Genomic DNA, 20,423 nt, shown 5'->3' on the forward strand with positions numbered 1-20,423 from the left:
TAGACTAAAATATGTTAATTACAACATTTAAAATTACTGAATATTTTGAAACGACAAGCAAAGCCAAAAAGATTAACTTCAACAAGCATAAAAGTAAAATTCTAAACTTAGGTCCAAAATGAAAATATACAGGCCGGGTGCCATGGCTTGTGCCAGTAATCCCAGCACTTTGGGAGGTGGAGGCAGAATGATAGGTCGAGTCCAGGTGCTCAAGACCAACCTGGACAACTTAGCAAGACTCCATCTCTTAAAAAAAAAAATAGCTGAATGTGGTGGTACACACCTGTTATCCCAGATACTTGGGAGGCTGAGGCAGAAAGATTCCTTGAGACCAGGAATTTCAGGAATTTGAGGCTACGGTGAGCCAGGATGGCACCACCATACCCAGCCTTGGTGACAGAGCAAGATCCTGACTCAAATATACATATATACTCAAATATATATATATATATACACATTTATATATATGGCAAGAGAGAGAGAGAGAGAGCTACATCCATATAACAAATGCAAAAGTGCAATAGTTTAGAACACTTCTTTTTAGACAGGAGTTTTACTTGACCTCCAACTCCACATCAGTCAGTAGAATTGTATATGGGATTCCCCTACATTTTAACATAATATCAGTTTTCTTAATTATTGAAACTACGTTTGGATTAACATATCAAATTTCAAATAACCAGTTTAAGAAGGATTTTAACAAACTAGAATATATTCTGGCTAAGGGGTTAAGAGGAGGGGTTGAATTGTGGACCAAGAATAGTAAAAGAGTAGTCTTATAAAATTATTCTGTGATGGTAGAAATCAGATTAATGATTGCTGCTGGTGGTGAATGGAGATGAGCAGATTGATTAGTAAGAAGCATAAAGGAACTTTGTGGGGTGATGTAAATATTTTTTTGTCTTGCCAGGGAAGGTACGTAAGTGTATGCATTTATCAAAATTGATCTAACCGTCCCTTAAGATCAGTATATTTCATTTTATGTAAAGTATTGCTCCATTTTCAAAAAAGAAGAAGAAGAAGAAGAATGGCCCCCAAAGAAAATGTTTAGATGCTGAGAATATTTGGTTATGAGAAAAATAAATAAATTCAAGGGCAGTAGAAGTTTCATATACTAAAGTCTGTTATATGAACAAGGAATGAGACTTGCTCTACCTTGTTCTGCAACTGCAAACTCCATTTCTAAGTTGCAGACACCTCAACTGCATATGAATGTATTTGTTGTATACACACACACACACATACCATGAAATACAATTCCCTTAAAATGGAACAAAGTAATGGCATTTGAAGCCACTTTGAAGGAGTTGAAGACCATTATTTTAAGTGAAGTAACTCAGGAATAGAAAACTAAATATCGTATCTTTTCATTTATAAGTGGGAGCTAAGCTATGAGGATGCAGGGGCATGAGAATAATATAATGGACTTAGAGGAGCCAGGGGAAAGTGTGGGAACAGGAGAAGGATAAAAGACTACACAATGGGTATGGTGTACACTGCTTGGGTGACAGGTGTACCAAAACCTCAGAAATAACCACAAAAAAACTCATCTATGTAATCAAAAACTACCTGTTCCCCCAAAACTATTGAAATTAAAATTAAAAATTAAACAAAATTTAATTTTTAATTTTAATTTCAATAGTTTTGGGGGAACAGGTAGTTTTTGATTACATAGACCATCCTGGTCAACATGGTGAAACCCCGTCTCTACTAAAAAAAAAATATATATATATATATATATATATATATATATATATATATGAAAAATTAGCTGGGCATGGTGGCACGTGCCTGTAATCCCAGCTACTCAGGAGGCTGAGGCAGGAGAATTGCTTGAACCCAGGAGGCGGAGGTTGCGGTGAGCCGAGATCGCTCCATTGCACTCCAGCCTGGGTAACAAGAGCGAAACTCCATCTCAAAAAAAAAAAAAAAAAAAAAAATTAAACAAAATTATTTTTTTAAAAACAGTAGAGTGCTTCATACATAAGGGTAGGTGTTATAAAATTTTTGTCTTATTTTTAAATACACGTATACATTTTTGTGTGTGTACTAGGGACAATGAAAATGTATGTCTTATTATAGGGCATGATCAGAAATGTATGAAAGCTACTAAGCTAAATTATCTTAACAGTGTTTTAAAATATTATAAAACTCTTTATATCTGAGTGACTAACTTAACTGAGGATAAGTGACAGCAAGTAACTTTTCTTAAAAAAAAAATGCTTTAAACTTGATATCAATGACTTATGGCATTACCTCCAATTTGGGAAGATATCAGTTTTCTGCCTCATAGTTTTTTCTCTGTTTTTATATGTACGTTTTGGTACTCCACCAGATCAGCAACATCTGATTGAGGAAAAAGGTTAAATCTTCACATCTTGCTAATGTTGTATATAAACTTAGATTCATTCTTTCCTGACATTTCTGTTAAAGAGGCAGTTTTTTCCAGAAAGAACCCATTTACATTTATATTTCTGTTACATGAAAAAGTTTTTTTTTTTTTCATAAAGCCAAGTGAAGTAGAAAACATGTAGGTATGGAATCTTTCTAAATTTATTTTCATAGATACAGTTTGAGCAGTTTACATGAATTTATTTTCTTAGGAGGAAAATAGGATGAATAGTGATCCTACACCCTACATCTCAAAATTTATACCCAACTGATCCCTGCACTGCTTCTGAATCAGTCGCCTACCTTTACCGAAAGCCACCTATGCGCCCAGGGAGCTGAGTGCAGAAAGGAGGGATTAGTCCGGGTGTGGGACTTAGAAGGACACGTAGGAGCCTGTGGAGTGAGAAACTGGAGGCAGCTGGGTGAAAGCTCATAAGCGTGGAAAAGTATTAACCTGTTTACTGAAAGAGGCACTTCCATTAAAATGAGGCTAGGAGGATGGGTCCTTATTCAGTGTAACTGGTGTCCTTACAAGAAGAGAAAATTTGAGCCAGGTGCGGTGGCTTACGCCTGTAATCCCAGCACTTTGAGAGGCCGAGGCGTGCGGATCATGAGGTCAGGAGTTCAAGACCAGCCTGACCAACATGGTGAAACCTCATCTCTACTACAAATACAAAAATTAGCTGTGCCTGGTGGCACACACCTGTAATCCCAGCTACTCAGGAGGCTGAGGCAGGAGAATTGCTTAAACCAGGGAGGCAGAGGCTGCAGTGAGTCGAGATTGTGCCATTGCACTCCAGCCTGGGCAACAAAGTGAGGCTCCATCTCAAAAAAAAAAAAAAAAAGGAAAAAAAATGAGCTACAGCAGTGTTCATGGCTGCTATCCCAGCACTTTGGGAGGTTGAGGCAGGAGGATTGACTGAAGACACAGAGATGTCACAGGTGCAAGTACACAGAGGAAAAGCCATGTAAGGACACAGTGAGAAGGTGCCCATCTGCAAGCCAAGCAGAGAGGCCACAGAAGAAACCAAACCCGCTGATTCCTTAATCCCAAACCTTTAGCCTCCAGAACCATGAGAAAATAATGTCTGTTTTTTAAACTACACAGTCCGTGTAACTTTGTTATGGCAGCCCTAACTAACACACTTCTGATGAAAGTTTGTTACTATCCCATTTTACAGAGAGCAAACAACTTACCTGACTGAGGTCATGGAGCTCTATGCACTGGGGCAGTTTGAGCACGGCTTTCTTTACACCGCTCTATCATTCTTATCTTCAGTTCTCTACCAACCCTATCTGGATAACGGATAAGATGGCGAGGAACTGGAAAAGTTTCACTAGAGTCAAAAGTCAAGCTGGCCTGGCACAGTAGCTCATGGCTGTTGTCCCAGCACTTTGGGAGGTCGAGGCAGGAGGATTTCCTAAGCCCAGGAGTTAAGACCAGCCTGGCAACATAGTGAGACCTCATCTTTACAAATCACAGAAAATTTAGCCAGGTGCCTCTAGTTCTTAATACTCAGGAGGACAAGGCAAGAGGATCACCTGAGCCCAGGAAGTTGAGGCTGCAGTGAGCCATGATCATGCCACTGTACTGCAGCCTGGGCAACAGAGCGAGACCCTGTTTGAAAAATAAAAAAGTCAAGTTCAAGCAATCCTTTGGTGATATTCACAGACTTAGGCTTGGCATACATGCTACAAGATAGATACCTACAGTCACACATGCTTTTCTACTCTCCTGCTAAGAAGAGCCTCTGAATCTCATGAGGGTTTTTTCTCCTCTTAAAGCAGGTGGAATTAGAGTCACAGATTTTCACTGAAACTTTGCTTCAATAAATTGTGGTTAATTAGTAAGATTTGCTGCTTCAACATGGAGTGATCAGAGTTTTGAAATAGCTTAGAGATGAATAGTTAAATTATATATGTATGTTTTAATTGTTCACAAAAATGGTTCCTCTTCCTTACAGATTTCACGTTATTCCAGGCCCAAGCACAAGTATTAAGCTAATAAGGGGCGATTCCTTTCTATGATACTGGGAAATTTCCCCTAATTTCTAATGATTTATTATTTTGGTCTCGATTTTTAAATACATTTTATCAAATTAAATGCTAGGGAGATCACATTTTGCCTCTACCACTGCATTACCAGAAATGGGAGAAACTTTAATAAAAGTTCTGTTTTGCCACCTAGTGGCTGGCGTTAGAATCGCATCCTTTAGAAACAGCCCTCAGTTCTGTAGGAAACCAGGGACCCAGAGATACCAAAATTGGAATGTGGGTACCATCAGCCTGAAAAGGAGGGCACCCTGTGTCTATTTGCTGCTCTGGTAATTATACAGAACTCATCCCAACAGGACACCTCACTGCGATCTTTGACTCATTGTTTGCGATTACATGGCAAAGAGAGCCTGCAAAGGCTGTGACTTCTGTGGAAGGAGGGATGAGAAGGAAGTGTTCTGCGTGTGAGTGACAGACTGAGCCAGGAATAGCACGGGAATGGCAGCATGCTTTCTAGCACTCACACTCAGATCCCCAGCAGTGACATCCTACTGATCTGATATGTCATCACATATTTACTCCACAGGGCCTGAAATAAGAATGCGAGAGTGAGACTACAGTGAGACCTGTGTTTCATTTCTACCAACGTTATTTTTACCCTGGTGGCGTCAGCAATAAAGTATTGCTGCTAGACTTTAAAAAATCTTTCGAATAGTGAGTTTATAATCTAGATGAACTCCATTCTAGTACACATCCTGAGCAGTTGCTCTGTCTAAAGCACTGAGCCAGACACGGAGGGCTACTGCTCAGCTACTCCAGCCATGTTGTTTCTGCCCCGCGAAGCCCTCAGTAGAGACGGAAGACACTAAATAAATGAGATAACATACTTGGTTGTAAGGGACTCAAACATACGAAGCACTTATATCAGGACCTGGCACATAGTAAGTTACATAGCTGTTATTAAATGGAGAAATAAAACTGATGCAACCATGTGGGAGTTTCTACACAGGTAAAATCAGGTTCTTCCTGTGGCTCTGCCTGATCGTAGAAAAACTGATTAGACCAGGCGTTCCCAACCCCAGGGCCACGGACCAGTGCCAGTCTGTGGCCTGTTGGGAACTGGGCAGCAAAGAAGGAGGTGAGCAGTGGGTGAGTGAAGGCAGCTTCATCTGTATTTACAGCCACCACTCATTGTTGGCATTACTGCCCAAGCTCCACCTCCTGTCAGATCAGCAGTGGCATTAGATATCCATAGGAGTGGAACTCTATTGTGAATTGTGCATGCGAGGGATCTAGGTTGCACGTACCTTAAGAGACTCTAATGCCTGATGATCTGTCACTGTCTCCTATCACCCTCAGATGGGGACTGTCTAGTTACAGGTAAACAAGCTCAGGGCTCCCACTGATTCTACATTATGGTGAGTCGTATAATTATTTTGTTATATATTACAATGTAATCATAATAGAAATAAAATGCACGATAAATGTAATGTGCTTGAATCATCCCGAAACTACTCCCCCAACTGGCCCCATTGATGGAAAAAATTGTCTTCCATGAAACTGGTCCTTGGTGCCAAAAAGGTTGAGGACTGCTGGATTAGATTCATCCTCAGGGTTCCATCTAACTCATGACTTCCCACTTTGACCCAAACTCCTAGAAAATTAGAACCATTGCCAATTTTCAGGGTAAGTTTGACGACGATGATTTTTACTAGTATTGCAAATATTGACTGTAAATTTAGGTCTAATATTATTTAGAAGTAATATTAATAAATTATGACATCATAGCACCTTGCAAATTTTCTATCGCACCTGACTTCGCTGGTCCCAGCAGCAACCAATCAGTAGCACGCTTCGCATAGTCACTGGCATGAAGAACTGAATTCAGAATTCCCTGCCCTAGTCATATCACCTATACCTTACTTGTTTAATGAGAATGGGGTTTAAGATAAAACAAAGCATGTTCTTTTGTAACAAACAGGCTGAGATGGAAAAAGCCCTCAAGACTATTGTTTATACTTGAAAATTACTTAAATTCACAGTGAGTTATAAAATACTGATGATATATTAAGTTCTGTTTCAAAGGAAGCAGAAATGAGCCTAGAAATGGAGAAATTCCATAGGACTTAAGAGAGTACGCATTCCAAGGATAAATTTTACCAACTCTACAATTGTATTCAGAGCTTGCCATTATTAAAAGAGGAATTTCCTGAGTGCAAGAACCACCATCTAACCTATGGTTCTGTTGTGAATTAAAATAACATTTCTCCCAACTCCATTCAAATCTCCAATATCCTCATTCAAATCTGTAACACGCCTATAACAGCACGGAATTTCTCATTGCCCAAAATGGAATCCTTCCTAACAGCTTCATTCTATATGGCAGCCCATTTTTATTTAGCACCTAAACCCTGGTGAGACACTGAGGATACAAGAGTGAATAATGCAAACACTTTGATCTCAAGTTGCTCAAAGTGTAGATAAAAACACACACTCCAGTGATACTCTTCCTCCAATATCTACTGCACATGTGACCTTAGAGAAAATCAACAGGCTTCCTGGGGCTCCAATCCGTATTTAAAAACCAGGAGTGATGACCATATATTCATTAATGCCAGGCATCAATGGGAGGCTGGAAGAATTTAACAGATAAAGATAAGATAATAAAATGTAATGCAAATGTTATGTACTAATATAATGTTAATGTTGATACTTAGCTACTCTCGCTTTATAGAAAAAGAGACATATACAAAGCAATCCAGTCTGACTTTTCATATGTCAGAAAATTTCCTAACTGTAAAGAAAATGGAGCTGGATTACCATGAGAAAAAGCCCCAGGATGTAATTCTTTTTAATCACATAATAATGGAGCAATGTATATCTCAAGAAAACAATCATTTTCTAGAGAAGAAAAGAGAATGATAATAGTTTTTGAAAACGGTTTTCAAACACATCATAAAATATAACAACTTCATTATGCAAACTTTATTTCATTAGGCCTAAATTCAAATAAGAAGGATTTAGTCCTAAACCAAAGCCGCCCCAAAGCTAGTGGCACCTTCTCATAAAGTAATCATTAGCAGACAGACTCACTTAATTGGTGGAACTTAAATTCTAAGTTTTTACTATATACAGCTGCTAGATTCCATTTGCATGTCTTGATCCATGTGCTATCCAAGTTTGTTAATGAAAAGTCATGTTTAGAATGGTTCAAATGTTTTTCTCAGAAAATCCAAGCCTTCAGCTGAAAGCTATCAATGTAAGTGCTTGTGTATATTCTTGCTGAGAAAAGCGCTAATTGTTTGCTTATCTATTTTCAGGCTTAACTCCTAGGTTGGTCTCACACTTTCTATTGATCTGATTTCCTTCACTGGTGCTTTCTGCCCCTGAGCTCACCTAAAGGATACAAGGGGAAAGATTAAACACACTTCTCCACAAAGGGAGAGGCTTTTATTTTATTAAAATTTAAGATTAATAAAAATTAAAGTTCCACAGTTGTTTGAATCCATGGAGGTGGAATCCATGGATATGGGGGCTGACTGTACTGCCACAGCATTATGATTTCCTCTCATTTGATCTTGGGGTCTCTCTCTAGAGAGTGTGGGCACAAACTCCAGCCTTGTCCTCACAGAGCTCCAGATAATGAGTTGTGGCTGTTCACAGTGTGTCTTTCATGGAATACTCTTGATCCTGGTCCACGACCTCATGCCTAGATGGCTGACCATGAACAGACATTTCTCTCAAAGGGAATTTGTTCATATTGGCTGACGCCCTTGTGGCATTTGTCTGACCTGTGTCCAGTTTATTCCTATAAGATAGCTACTCCCTATGAAAATCCTGTACTGGAAAAAAAGTTAGGTTTAAATATGTCAGTCAGGTGAGACACAAAGGAAGCAGCAGAACAAAATCCATGAAATAATGGAAGCATTTTTATTACTTACGGATCCCAGAGAGAAAAGAGCAGCATGCGCCAATGGGAAGGGGAACACTCATGCTCAACCAGTGGGAAGGGAGAGAGAGAGAGAAGGAGAGCCAAAGCCTTTTTGGGATCCAGGGTGTTAGCCAGGGAGGTTTCCCAGGGGAAGTTCTAACAGGTTGGTTTACAGCAAGCAGACATGAGTTCCATGGGGTCTTGCTGTAACTGACAGGTAGTCACTGTGGAATATCTGCTTGTCCACATGGGCCCTGGGGGTCGGTGGGGCAATCTTAGTAGGTTGCATCCAGCTGTACCGTAGAGAGGTGGTCACCAGGAGGCAGTAGTATAAAGCAGATATCTGGATCAACCGCATTGAGGAACTGGGAAGAGGTAGAGAACTGGAAACCTTGTCAAGAGTGATTGATCCCTGCTTCCAGTATGAGAAAGTTACACTTACACTCAAAATTGATGCCAAGGCAACATGAAATCATAAGAATTTACCATACACACACATATGTGTGTGTGTGTGTGTATAAAATTCTGATTTTATATATAATTATACATAATATATCATCTATTATATATAATGTGTATAGATTATATATACATATATATTTCATGTATATATTATATATATATACTTAAATAAAATCAGAATTACTGCTACAGGAAAATCACATTTAAAATCATTAATATTTCCCATGAATACAACTGAATATAGCTGGGAATTTTCATCAAAGTACATTCTGATAGGAATTGATCAAGGAATGAAAATTTCATTTTTGACTTACAAATTATGATTAAAACCTTAAAAATAATGCCAAAAATTCATATTATTTACATGAAAACAAATGTAAGTGTTTTTTTTTTTTTTTTGATATCTTCTATTTCTAATCATTTACAATGAAAATTTCCATGGATATAAGTGATTGAGAGTTACCTTCATTGCAGTAATATTCCAGACATATACATGTTCAAGAACTTCCAAGCATTTCAAGTGGATTTTCTTTACCATATCAAAGACACAGATTTTTCTTAGTGGAGAAGATCCCAAAATCAATCCAAAGTTTGTTTGTCCTTTCTGTAAGTGAGTTTTAAATGGATCGGAACACCAATTTCTGAAGTAAAATTATTCTGAAATTATGACAGCATTTAAATAAATCAAGCACTTGGGCCATTTATTTAATGTTTACTAAAATCGAAAGAACCATGCCTTTTAGAAAAAAATTTCTGTTTGTGATTGGCTTTAGCAAATATGGTAACCTATCAGACATAGCAGAACCAAAACAAATATAAATAAAACTTAAGAGTGCAAAGCAAATACACGACAAGCAAAGAAAAGGTAAATTTCCCTCTGCCTAAAAGGGCTTTTGTGCATATTTGCAAATATAAGTCACCCTCATCCTCAAATGATTCAAAGTCAGTTACCCACATGAGCACTTTCCTGGTGCTTCCCCTCTCCCATCCCACCCCCAAGCAAAATTAACTCTCTTCATCTTACAAGTTTTATGGATATTTGTGGCATGTTTTGTGACATGATTATCTTCTACCATCAATTACAGCTTTTCTGCTTACTTATAAGATCACCCCAAGTAGACTGACTTCCTTTCATCTTGAATTCAAGGTTATCATACAAGGCCTTGCTCAAAACAGCTTCTCATCAGTATTGGTTAGACTGTATTAAGAAGATATGTTTTCTGGCATTGGCCTTTTTTTTCTATCCTAGAGAACTAAAAGCTATATTTTCTCAAGTGATTTTTAAAAATTCTAACACCCCATTCATCTGAATGCTTTTCACCAATGGCTACTTGGAGATACTTCAATCATAAATTATTAGCTTGCCTTATCAGTCAAGCAACCCTAAAGTCTAACTTTCATATGGATCTGGGTCAAGTGTCTGCTACTGAAGCTGTTAGGGAAAACTGGTGATTTCTAAAGAAATGATTGTCCAGTCCACAAATTGGGAGCAGATCCTTTGCTGCTTCTTTCTCTGCCACTGACTGGATAATTAGTTCACAGCAAAATCTTAATTCCCTCAAGGGGTGGATAGGATCACCCACAAAAGGAAAGCTGTTACATGGTTGCAGCTCTGAGAGAAAATTTAAAATATACATATTTAATGAAAGCAAAAGATTCAAAACTACTATGTAAGTGAGATTTTGTGGACCTAAAGATTTTTCCTTAGCTCATAAAGATGTAACTATGTAAACAGAATACAGATATAGACCTATAGTCAAACAAATAAAATTTGTTTCTTATACTATTGAAGTGAATATAAACAATCATTGACTCAACAGATACTGTTTTTGTATCTACTGTGTGCATTTTTCCTGCCTTAAGAAGATAATTGAGTTGGGGAAGAAAGATAGACAAGCCTGAAAGGTTAAATAATAATATCTAACAATGGTATGAAACATGTCTGAAGAAATAAAAATATCTGGCAAAGATTTTGATCTATGTTGGTCCTACTATACTAATAATCTATTATTAGTATATTATTAATAGCTCTCATTACATATGATGTTAAATTTTTGTTATAAGTACATTTTTATCCCCATTTTACAGGTTAGGAAACTAAGGTCATGAGAGGTTGTGTAGCAATATGCAGCAGAGACAGGATTCACATCCAAGCCTATCTGAGCAAGATCTAAATTCTTGCCATTATACCATAGGTATTTTTTTCTATATTTTGGGTCAAGTCCATAGCCATTGGCAGTTTATTTTTTTATGCAAATACAAACAGTGTGTATTACTGTTTATTTTCATTGAGTTTTGAATTCATTTGGAATATTGGCCTTTTCATTGAGTCTATATGAATTATTTCTTTTTCTATAGGGTTGTGATACACAGATGATTTATGACATGTTACTAAGATTGAAATCCATTCTCTATTTGCCTGGTGACTTTGTCTGCAAAAAGGTGAGTGAATGTTATTTTTCAAATGCACAACCAATAAATGAATTTGAGGATTTCAGACATAGATCAAGAGCATTGTTTAAACAAAATTTGTCCTGGGTGAATTCCATAATCTAGAAATAATTATGATATATACCCCTGTATAGCAATAATGTGCTCTCAGAGTTCACAAAGGAACAAGACAATATGGTTTTCATTACTTATATTATAGGATAGAAGTGTGGGTAGTCTGAAAAACTGCTTTGTATAAATGTTAATTATCAATTGTCACAGCTCATTAATTTCAAATATTTAAAGTGAAGGAAAAAGTTACAGAAGCGATAGGTGGTTCAGCCTTTTTTATGTCTTCAGCAAAATATCAGTTACCTTCATTTTGCTCTCCCAAGTAGTGAATAATCAATGCCACATTTTTTTAACTGTACTGTGCTTTTTTGTGATTACAAAGTAAGACACCTTCATTATTTTAAAATAGAAAACACATAAAAACATAAGGATATAAATTCCAGCATCCAGTAATAACCACTGTTCATATATTTTGGCCTATCTTTTTATACTGACTGATGGGTACACTGACCTTGTGTTATAAAAGTGGCATCATACTGTACATATGTTTTAAAATATGTTTTGTCATGTAACAATATATCATATGAACATTTTGTATATTAAGTCATCTACAATATGATTTTTTAAAGCTGCATGATATTTCAGTCTATGGATGCACCAGGACCAATTTTTAAATGTTTGCTATCATAAATAAAATGAACATCCCCACAGATAAATATTTTTGCATATTTCTGATCACTAACTTGAAGGGGAAGAAAAGGAATGATGACCCTGGGATTTATATCATGAGAGACTAAATCCATGATAAACTCAATAATCAATATTTAAAAAGAAAGATGAGCAGTTCAAAAAAATGCAGGATGATCCAGGACCTTGGTGAGTACACAGTGAATAAAGATGAGAGGCACTTTTATAATTTCAAAATAATGTGTTAAATGCTATGGTCAAAGTCAGCACAAGCTGTCGTAGGGCATAAAGGAGGGGTGCCTGTCCCTCTTGGTTACTGGTAAGATTTCCTAGAGAAGAGGAGGTCTGAGCTAAGTCTTGACAAATGAATTGGAGTAAACTAAGTGAAAGGAAATAGGCATTCTGAGTAGAGGAAGGGTGAGCTAAGTTGAAAAGGACGGAACTGTGTCTGTAGAGGGAAGGCAGAGAATAAGGTAAATGTTAGGACAATTTTATAAACAGAAAATATTTCTTAATATGATGAGCCAGAAACTGTGCTGGGTACTGAGAAAAAATTAAAAAAAAAAATAAATATATGGTTCCTGTTCTTTAGGGGCCTGCCTTTCTAGTGCCATGGTATTCAACTCACAGAGCACATCAGAATCACCTGAAGAAGTCTGGCCTCCGCCCTTCAGTGATTCATTTGGTCTAGATAGAGCCCATATACCAGTATTATTTAAAAGTTCCTATGTGATTCTAAAATGCAGTCAAAACTAAGACCTACACTGGCTTGATGGGAGAGAGAAGCAATAAACAAGTGAAATTAAGTAAGTGCATAATTCCGAAATGTGCTAAGTTATTTAAAAGGAAAATGGAAGTTGCCAGAAGAGTATGTAGTGGCAACGACACTTAATTTAGATCCAGGATTGGGAGACGGTGAGGTTATTAGGTTATCAGGAGTGACCTTTGAAAAATCTAAAGAGAAATAGTTCTTTAGTTTTAAGAAAAAAAAAAGTGGACAGGATGGCATTTTTTATGAAGACTTGGAGCCATAAGCCAAGAGGCAAGATGGAGCTTGGCATATCCAAGGAACAGAAGGAAGTGAGTGATGGAGACTGTGGTGAAAGACAAGGTCAAATGGAGTATGAGGCACTTCAAGGCATCAGATGGAGATGTCAACTACACAAGGAAAATCAGTCTAATGAGAAAGGATGGAACTGGGGGTTCCTGGGAACTGAAACGTGAAGGAAGATGAATTCAAGAGAAGCTCAAGGAAAGGTCAGAGAAGAGGGACTTGGTTCTAACTTTGAAGAGCTGCGGTGTTTGTGGAAGAGGTCAATAAGAAGAGTTAGAGAGGGCAACTAAGTAGGAGCTTTCAGAGATGAAGGGGGAAAATGGAAGAGAGATTATGATAAAATGGGAACCGAGAATGTACAATCCCACACAAATTAGTCCAAGTTAAAAGAAGGCAGATTGGTGATATGAAATCAATTTTATCAAAATGGGAAATACAAATCACAGTGCACTCTAAGGACTCCTTGGGGGCAGTGGCACACTGGAATGACATGACTTTAATGTGCCAAAAATGTCCTTTCATTTGGTGTGAGTAGCAGATGAGATTGAAAATTGTAATAATTCACATGAACTTTAGCACCTGTGCCCCTAAGCAGTGCAAATTTGCTTAACAAAGTATGAAATGCAGAGCAGATGCAGCCTATTTCTAATTTCTTCTTCACGTCACACCCATCACTCAATAACAAAAACAGTGGAGACAAATGAGGCAAGAAAAGAAATAAGTAGGTGGGAGAGAAGAAACGAGGAGACACTAGAATGACAAGTCACATTTCTTTAGGAGGGGAATTTACATGAAAGTAGATACTGACAGAAAAGAAAGTCTGTAGCTTGACAGGACTTCAGACAGATGAATTCAGCTTTGTTTTGCTTATCATTTTCACAAAATATTGAAAGCAAGGGGAAGGAAAAAAAATATGTTCAATTTGAGGTTATTTATATCATTTAAGAGATGACAGCATTTGGGGCCAAGTTTGCTGACCTATCTCATCCCCAGGATGGTTTAGAAATTGACTGACTGGTACCTTGGGCTGGTTCAAAGAGTGGGAGTTTTCTCCAGATGCTGTATGGTAGAGTAAGAATCACCTATGTTAAAGCACCCAAAAATTTTGATTCGTATTTCTGCAGTGAGAATTCTCAGTGAACTGAGAATTTGCACCTCTAAACAAGCACTTAGTGATGATGATGGTGCTGATCCAGGAACCACACTTTGAGTAGCACTGCTCTTTTCTGATGGGGTGTGCTTGAGTGTCATAAAGTCCCCATGAGTCTCAGAAATAGCTTCCTACACAGGAACCCTGAAATTTTGAAGTGCACTATCTCCAGGGGTTACCTCAGTCTACATGAAGCTCTTGCATTTTCATACTTTCTCCAAATTAGTCCACACACTAACAACCAGGGCTTGGTTCAATCTTATTTTGCACATGCTGTCAGCCCTTATTCTCTGTGGAATGTCTACTTCATTTGAATGCTAATTAAACTTGCAGTAAAGGCTTAAATGAGGCTAGAAATATGTAAGAAATAGTGGAAGTTTTGGTTCGTTGATTATGCCAGATCTCCTTGGAAAATTATTGAAATGATCATTAAAAAATAATTAAAAGAGCCGAACTATGTTTAAGTACCCACTTTGTACTTCTACCTCCAGTCAGTTGTAATAACTGCCTTTGAAAAATCATTCCCGTTCCTTGAGAATTACTTCATGCAAAGAATAAGGAATATGATCCTGTCTTCCTCATTACTTCCTAAAGTATCTCTTGGAAAACTAATTTTCAGACATCTTGCCTTATTTTTAAAATCATTCATGGCTATTTTATTGGTTTTTAAGAGATCAGTACTGATACTGGAGTCACAGTTAAATATGGTCTGTCTTCATGTGTTATATAGAGTCAGATGACATAGGCGCTGCTAGCTCTAGTGCTGTCACCTGTGGGCCTGATAAGTTTCCTCAAGACAGTTAATTTTTTAAGCTTCTACTACTAATTTTTAAATAAGAGTAATGATAGCTTTCCTGCTTGACTTCACTGGGATTTTTGCAAGAATTAGATGAATTACTATCTATGAAATGCTTTGCAGCTATAAAGTAGCATGTTCTGCTAGAACAAATATAGGAATTAAGGAGCTATGTAAATGTCAGATAATGTAACAATATTTAAAGTAATATGCAAAGACAAGATATTGTTATTAGCATTGATAGTATGTAAATAACTATAATAAGATTCATCTATATTGGAATTTCTACTTTGATCTGTTTTTGAGTATAAATATATTCTTAATATTTTGCACAGGCCAGATGCAGTGGCTCAAACCTATAATTCTAATACTTTGGGAGGCCAAGGCAACAGGATCACATGAGTCAGGAGTTTGAGACAAGCATGGACAACATGACAAAACTCTGTCTCTCCAAAACAAAAAAACTAAAATTAGCCAGGCATGGTGACTTATGCCTGTGGTCCCAGCTGCTAAGGAGACTGGAGTGGGAAGATCACTTGAGCCCAGGAGGCAGAGATTGCAGTGAGCCAAGATCATGCCATATCACCTAGCCTGGGCAACAGAGCATGACTCTGTCTCACAAAAAAAAAAAAAAAAAAAAAAAAAAACTTAAATAAAAAAAGTATTTTGCATAATGCAAAATGTAAACATATTTCCTGCTTTGCTCAGTTAGGAGATGTGGGTTCTAGGCTTCCTTTGCTTCTAATTACTGGGTCATACAACTTTATCTAATTGGCTAAGCCAATCTGTGCTTTGTTTTAATTTCTGTAAAAAGGAAGTAATAGTACTTACTCTACCTTCCTTATAAGAGTAATGGGGAGATAAAATGAGAATTTCAACTTCCTGAATATTAACTAAAAGGTGGAGTCTGATAACTTTAAACACAACCTGGCAATTATAAAGCAATAATAGTTGATGTTCAGGAAAATAAACCTAGGTATTGAAGAATTTTAAAATCTCCCAGAGAATACTTAAGTTATATTTTCCTCATTCCTAAATGATTGTCTTCTATATGTCAAACCTGTGTTCAGCACTGGAACAAAGTAGACATTTTCTCAGCCATCTAAGGGAGTAAACTACAATCAATATTTTTTTTCTCCAAAGCATGATACAGGCTAAATATTTTTAAAAATAAAAATTTTAAAAAATCTTTTGGGCCGGGCGTGGTGGCTCAAGCCTGTAATCCCAGCACTTTGGGAGGCCGAGGCAGGTGGATCACAAGGTCAAGAGATCAAGACCATCCTGGTCAACATGGTGAAACCCTGTCTCTACTAAAAATACAAAAAATTAGCTGAGCATGGTTGTGCGTGCCTGTAATCCCAGCTACTCAGGAGACTGAGGCAGGAGAATCACCTGAACCCGGGAGGCGGAGGTTGCAGTGAGCCGAGATCGCGCCATTGCACTCCAGCCTGGGTAACAAGAGCGAAACTCCATCTCAAAAAAAAAAAAAAAAAAAAATCTTTTAATCTTGAGTTGATTTTATTGTATTATAATTCTTTCAAAGTATGGTTAATGAGAATATTTGATTAACTCAAATTACCCAGTCCCCTCCTAAGCCAAGTAAGTTAATTTATTATATTACTTCTGTTTTTTTAATAGCTCAAGGTAATAAAGGCACAACTCATTCAGACATATAAGTACTACTATCCAAATAGTTTGCCTCGTGTTATGCAATCTGGCCTGTATAGAGTTTAACAACTTTTCTTGACCTAAGTGCCATTTAGATCTCTTGTAAGACATTTATTCATTTTGGAAGTTAGAGTGAGAAGCTATGTTCCAAGGGCCTCATAACCACCCACTAGTTTGGTGATTTACTTGTAAGAACTCATACAATTCAACATAAAGTTATATTTATGGCTTCAGATTTATTACCGCAAAGGATAAAATGCAAGAATAGCAAGAAAAAGATATACACAAGCAAAGACTAGAGAAATCAGACACAGGCTTACTAGGTCCTATTTCTATGAGGGTCACATGGATGCATTTTTCTCTCCAGTGGATGATAGAAACATGAGCAAAACATCTCCACCAGGGAAGCTCCGTGATAGACTTGGGTCAAGTGTCCTTAAATGTGGCATATAGTTGCATGACCAGACATGATTTGAACACCAAACTATGTACGAGGTACAAATCATAAACCTTTGTGTTTATATTAAATAGTGTTGACAGCCTGGTACATCCTGCTACACTAGCTCAGGGATATAGAATAACACCATTAACCAGTGGCAATGTGAACATTCCAGGAGTTTAATTCTTAGGGTTAGAACAAAGATCCTTGCCCTGGTCCCAAGAGTCCCCAAAGATAGGCAAGAACTGAGTAAAACAACCTGCTGCATTAACACTTTATCTCAATGTGGGATACTAATAATAGCTCAAAGATTTCCTATGCCCCAGTTCCCCAAGTTAGACCTCAATGCCATGGGTAGAAGAGTAGAACTGACCTTTGAAAGGCTGTAGTCTATGCTTTTTGGCTAGACCAAGCAACTTCTCCCAATCAAAGCCAGGCTCGACAATGCTTAAAACCAATTACTTCCGCTACCCAGGGTCCTTCCTAAAGCAAAATGTCTTCATGTATCCAGGGCAGGCAAACAGTACTGAAACGTTGATAAGTACCATCTTCCTAATCATTTCCTTTCACATGATATGTCCAACCAATGTCAGTAAATACTTCAGGTCTTAAGATAATTACTTTTACATTAATGTTCTTGGCTTCCTTCATTTATATTTACTCTTCTAAAAGAGTTTGTATTTCTTAATTTATAGCATAATTGTCAAGAATAAAGTAACTATAATTTCCTCTTTATATTTGACATGTAGGGTGAAATTGGCAAGGAGATGTATATCATCAAGCATGGAGAAGTCCAAGTCCTTGGAGGCCCTGATGGTACTAAAGTTCTGGTTACTCTGAAGGCTGGGTCAGTGTTTGGAGAAATCAGGTATCTGGAAGACACTTCATAAATATTGAAGTCCATCATTTGTCATAAAAGAAAGTCTTAGAAAGTAATATAGGTAATATATTACCTATATTAGAAAGAAAAGTAATATAGGTAAAGTTCCTGCTCAGATGTATTAAAGGTTTGACTGTGCTGAGAGCATTGGTAAAATAAGGATTTTCATACTTCTGTTCATCCCTTCACCAAAAAGACCTGAGGAAAAGAACTGGGTCATTTAGCGCTTTAGTCCAGGACCTAGAGCAGTGCCTGGCATAAAGCAGGTTCCCGGTATATGTTGAATGGATGTGCAATTGAATGAATTAATAAGAGAAGAGGTTTGAAGGGTTGACTATTACCAGATTGCTGGAAGACTTGAATGCCTTGCTAACAAGGGGGTCTTGAGTAGGCTAGTGATGTGATCATAGCTGTGGGACCAAGTTTCCTGAGTCTGAACTCCAGTTTCAACACGACTAGCTTTTTTCCTCTGTTACTTGTCCCCTCTGTTTCTCAGTTTCCTCACCGTAATAATTAGGATAATAATAGAATGTATCTTAAAGGGTTTGTGAATGAGTTAATTCATCAAAACCACTTAGAACACTTCCCAGGATCTATTAAGAGCTCGATAAATATTAACTATTTTTACCGTTATTTCCTATTGGCCAGGAAAAGTTTATCCTAGAATGAGGAAATCCCCAAGAGTAAAACTATAGACTGCAAATTTAAGCATTTTGTGGGCTAAACACTTCTGTGTGCATTATCACATTTACATTTATTCATTATTCAACCAAAATGTATTCATTGAGAGCCGCTAGGTATTGCTCTTCACTCTGGGAATAAACTATATAAAAATAGTAGACAAGATATAGCCCCTCACAGAGCTTACAAGTCTAGTCGGGGAAAACTGATAATAAAGAGTTAATTAACTAGACAAAGTGAATTCACATTGTAATAACTACCATGAGGGAAAAACGGGTTAGAAAGTAACAGGACCCTACTTAGATGCAGTGGTCAGGAATGACCTCTCTGGACAGAGAATATTTGACCTGAGATTTGAAAGAGTAAGGGATCAGCCATTCAGAATTGGGGAAGAGCCTCTCTGATTAGGCGAAGGTCTAGAGGTAAAGCAAGTTTGTCTGGTCAAGGGGCAGAAAGGTCAGTGTGGCTGGAGTTCAGTGAATGAGAACACTGAGGAGAGAAGGCCAAACAGGTGAGCAAGGCCCAGATAACACATGGTCTTTCGGGCCACGGTAGGAATTTGTCTTTTTCTAAATATGAATGAATGCCAGTAGAGGGTTTTAGGCAAAAGAATGACACACTCTGAATTATTATTTTAAAAGACAACTTCAACAGCTATGTGGGAAAGACACAGTGGAGCAGCAAGAATGAATAGAGACCAATTGGAAGTCAACTGTGATGGTTTGAGTGAAAGATAGTGGTGTCTGGCACTGGGATACCAGCTCTTACGATAAATAGAAGAGTACCCTGTCAGGCAGTTATTCATATATTCATTTCATAACCAAGAAAATTGCTATCCCAAGATGCTAAGTATTGTATCTTGCCCAGGACACCATAGCTAATGAATTAGAGGAACAACATTCAAACCTGGGTCTCCATGGATCGGGCTCCAGTGATCTTTATTCCCCATCACAGAAGAAATTTCCAACCTCTAATTTCATAGCAGCTAAGCAGTTATCTTTGTGTTCCAGAAATATGGATAATTGCATATGCATCCTTAGGGTTTCTTTGGAATGTTGAGGCATGTTACTTCTCTGTTGGTAAAGTGGCTTCTCTTTTTAATTTTTCTCCTCGTTTAACAACTGATTGTTGTTAAGGTGATCCTCTGAGAATCTTGCTCTTGGGCAGTGGTGGAAACACTTCTCAGAATGTACAAGAACTGAGCTCTTTGCCTGTTTTCTATCATTTCCTTCCTGGCAGTCCTTGCAAAAGTGATTTAATATTTTGTGACTTAATAATCACTGTAATCTTCAAGGTCATAAAACATGCAATAGTTTAATCTGAAACACTGCAGAAATTAATTAGCTGACCTTTCCCAAGGGTTGAGTACTCCCTGAAGAATAAGCTTTATAAATACAAGTATGTTAATTGCTGATATTATCATCACAGGAGGAAATACCCTAGGAATTGAATCCAGGTATTGCTGAGTTGCAATTGAAAGTAATCCTAGATTCCTGACATCAGTTTCTCAAATAAATCTCCTATTACCCATCTGGTTTCTAAGGACAAATTGAAACCAGTAGAACAGACAAGCTTTAAACTTGCTCAGTTTGGTTGATTCAAAGAAAAGGGAGCTTTTTGCCTTGATTCTCTTTTTGGCTATGGTTATGGGGAAACAGGATGCATCTGCCTCTTTCCAGATACCCACAGGCTTCACAGGCCCACAGCTGTCACACGCCCCTGAAGCTCCAGTCATTTATTCCAGAGCTGGAGGCATGCCTGCCAAACATCTAGATACTGGAAATATC

General features: G+C 37.6%; 1 protein-coding gene across 1 annotated transcript in view; it reads left to right on the top strand.

Annotated features, from left to right (window-relative positions):
* The window catches only part of CNGB3 (cyclic nucleotide gated channel subunit beta 3), a 147,871-nt gene that overhangs the window by 108,582 nt on the left and 18,866 nt on the right, over nt 1-20,423 (top strand). Inside the window, exons 14-15 of the mRNA XM_003940502.4 lie at nt 11,138-11,221; nt 17,825-17,943. Of these exons, the coding sequence (XP_003940551.1) occupies nt 11,138-11,221; nt 17,825-17,943 (203 nt within the window). The remainder of the gene's footprint in view (nt 1-11,137; nt 11,222-17,824; nt 17,944-20,423) is intronic.

Source organism: Saimiri boliviensis, chromosome 15 (assembly GCF_048565385.1).
Source record: "Saimiri boliviensis isolate mSaiBol1 chromosome 15, mSaiBol1.pri, whole genome shotgun sequence".
NCBI classification, from domain to species: domain Eukaryota; kingdom Metazoa; phylum Chordata; class Mammalia; order Primates; family Cebidae; genus Saimiri; species Saimiri boliviensis.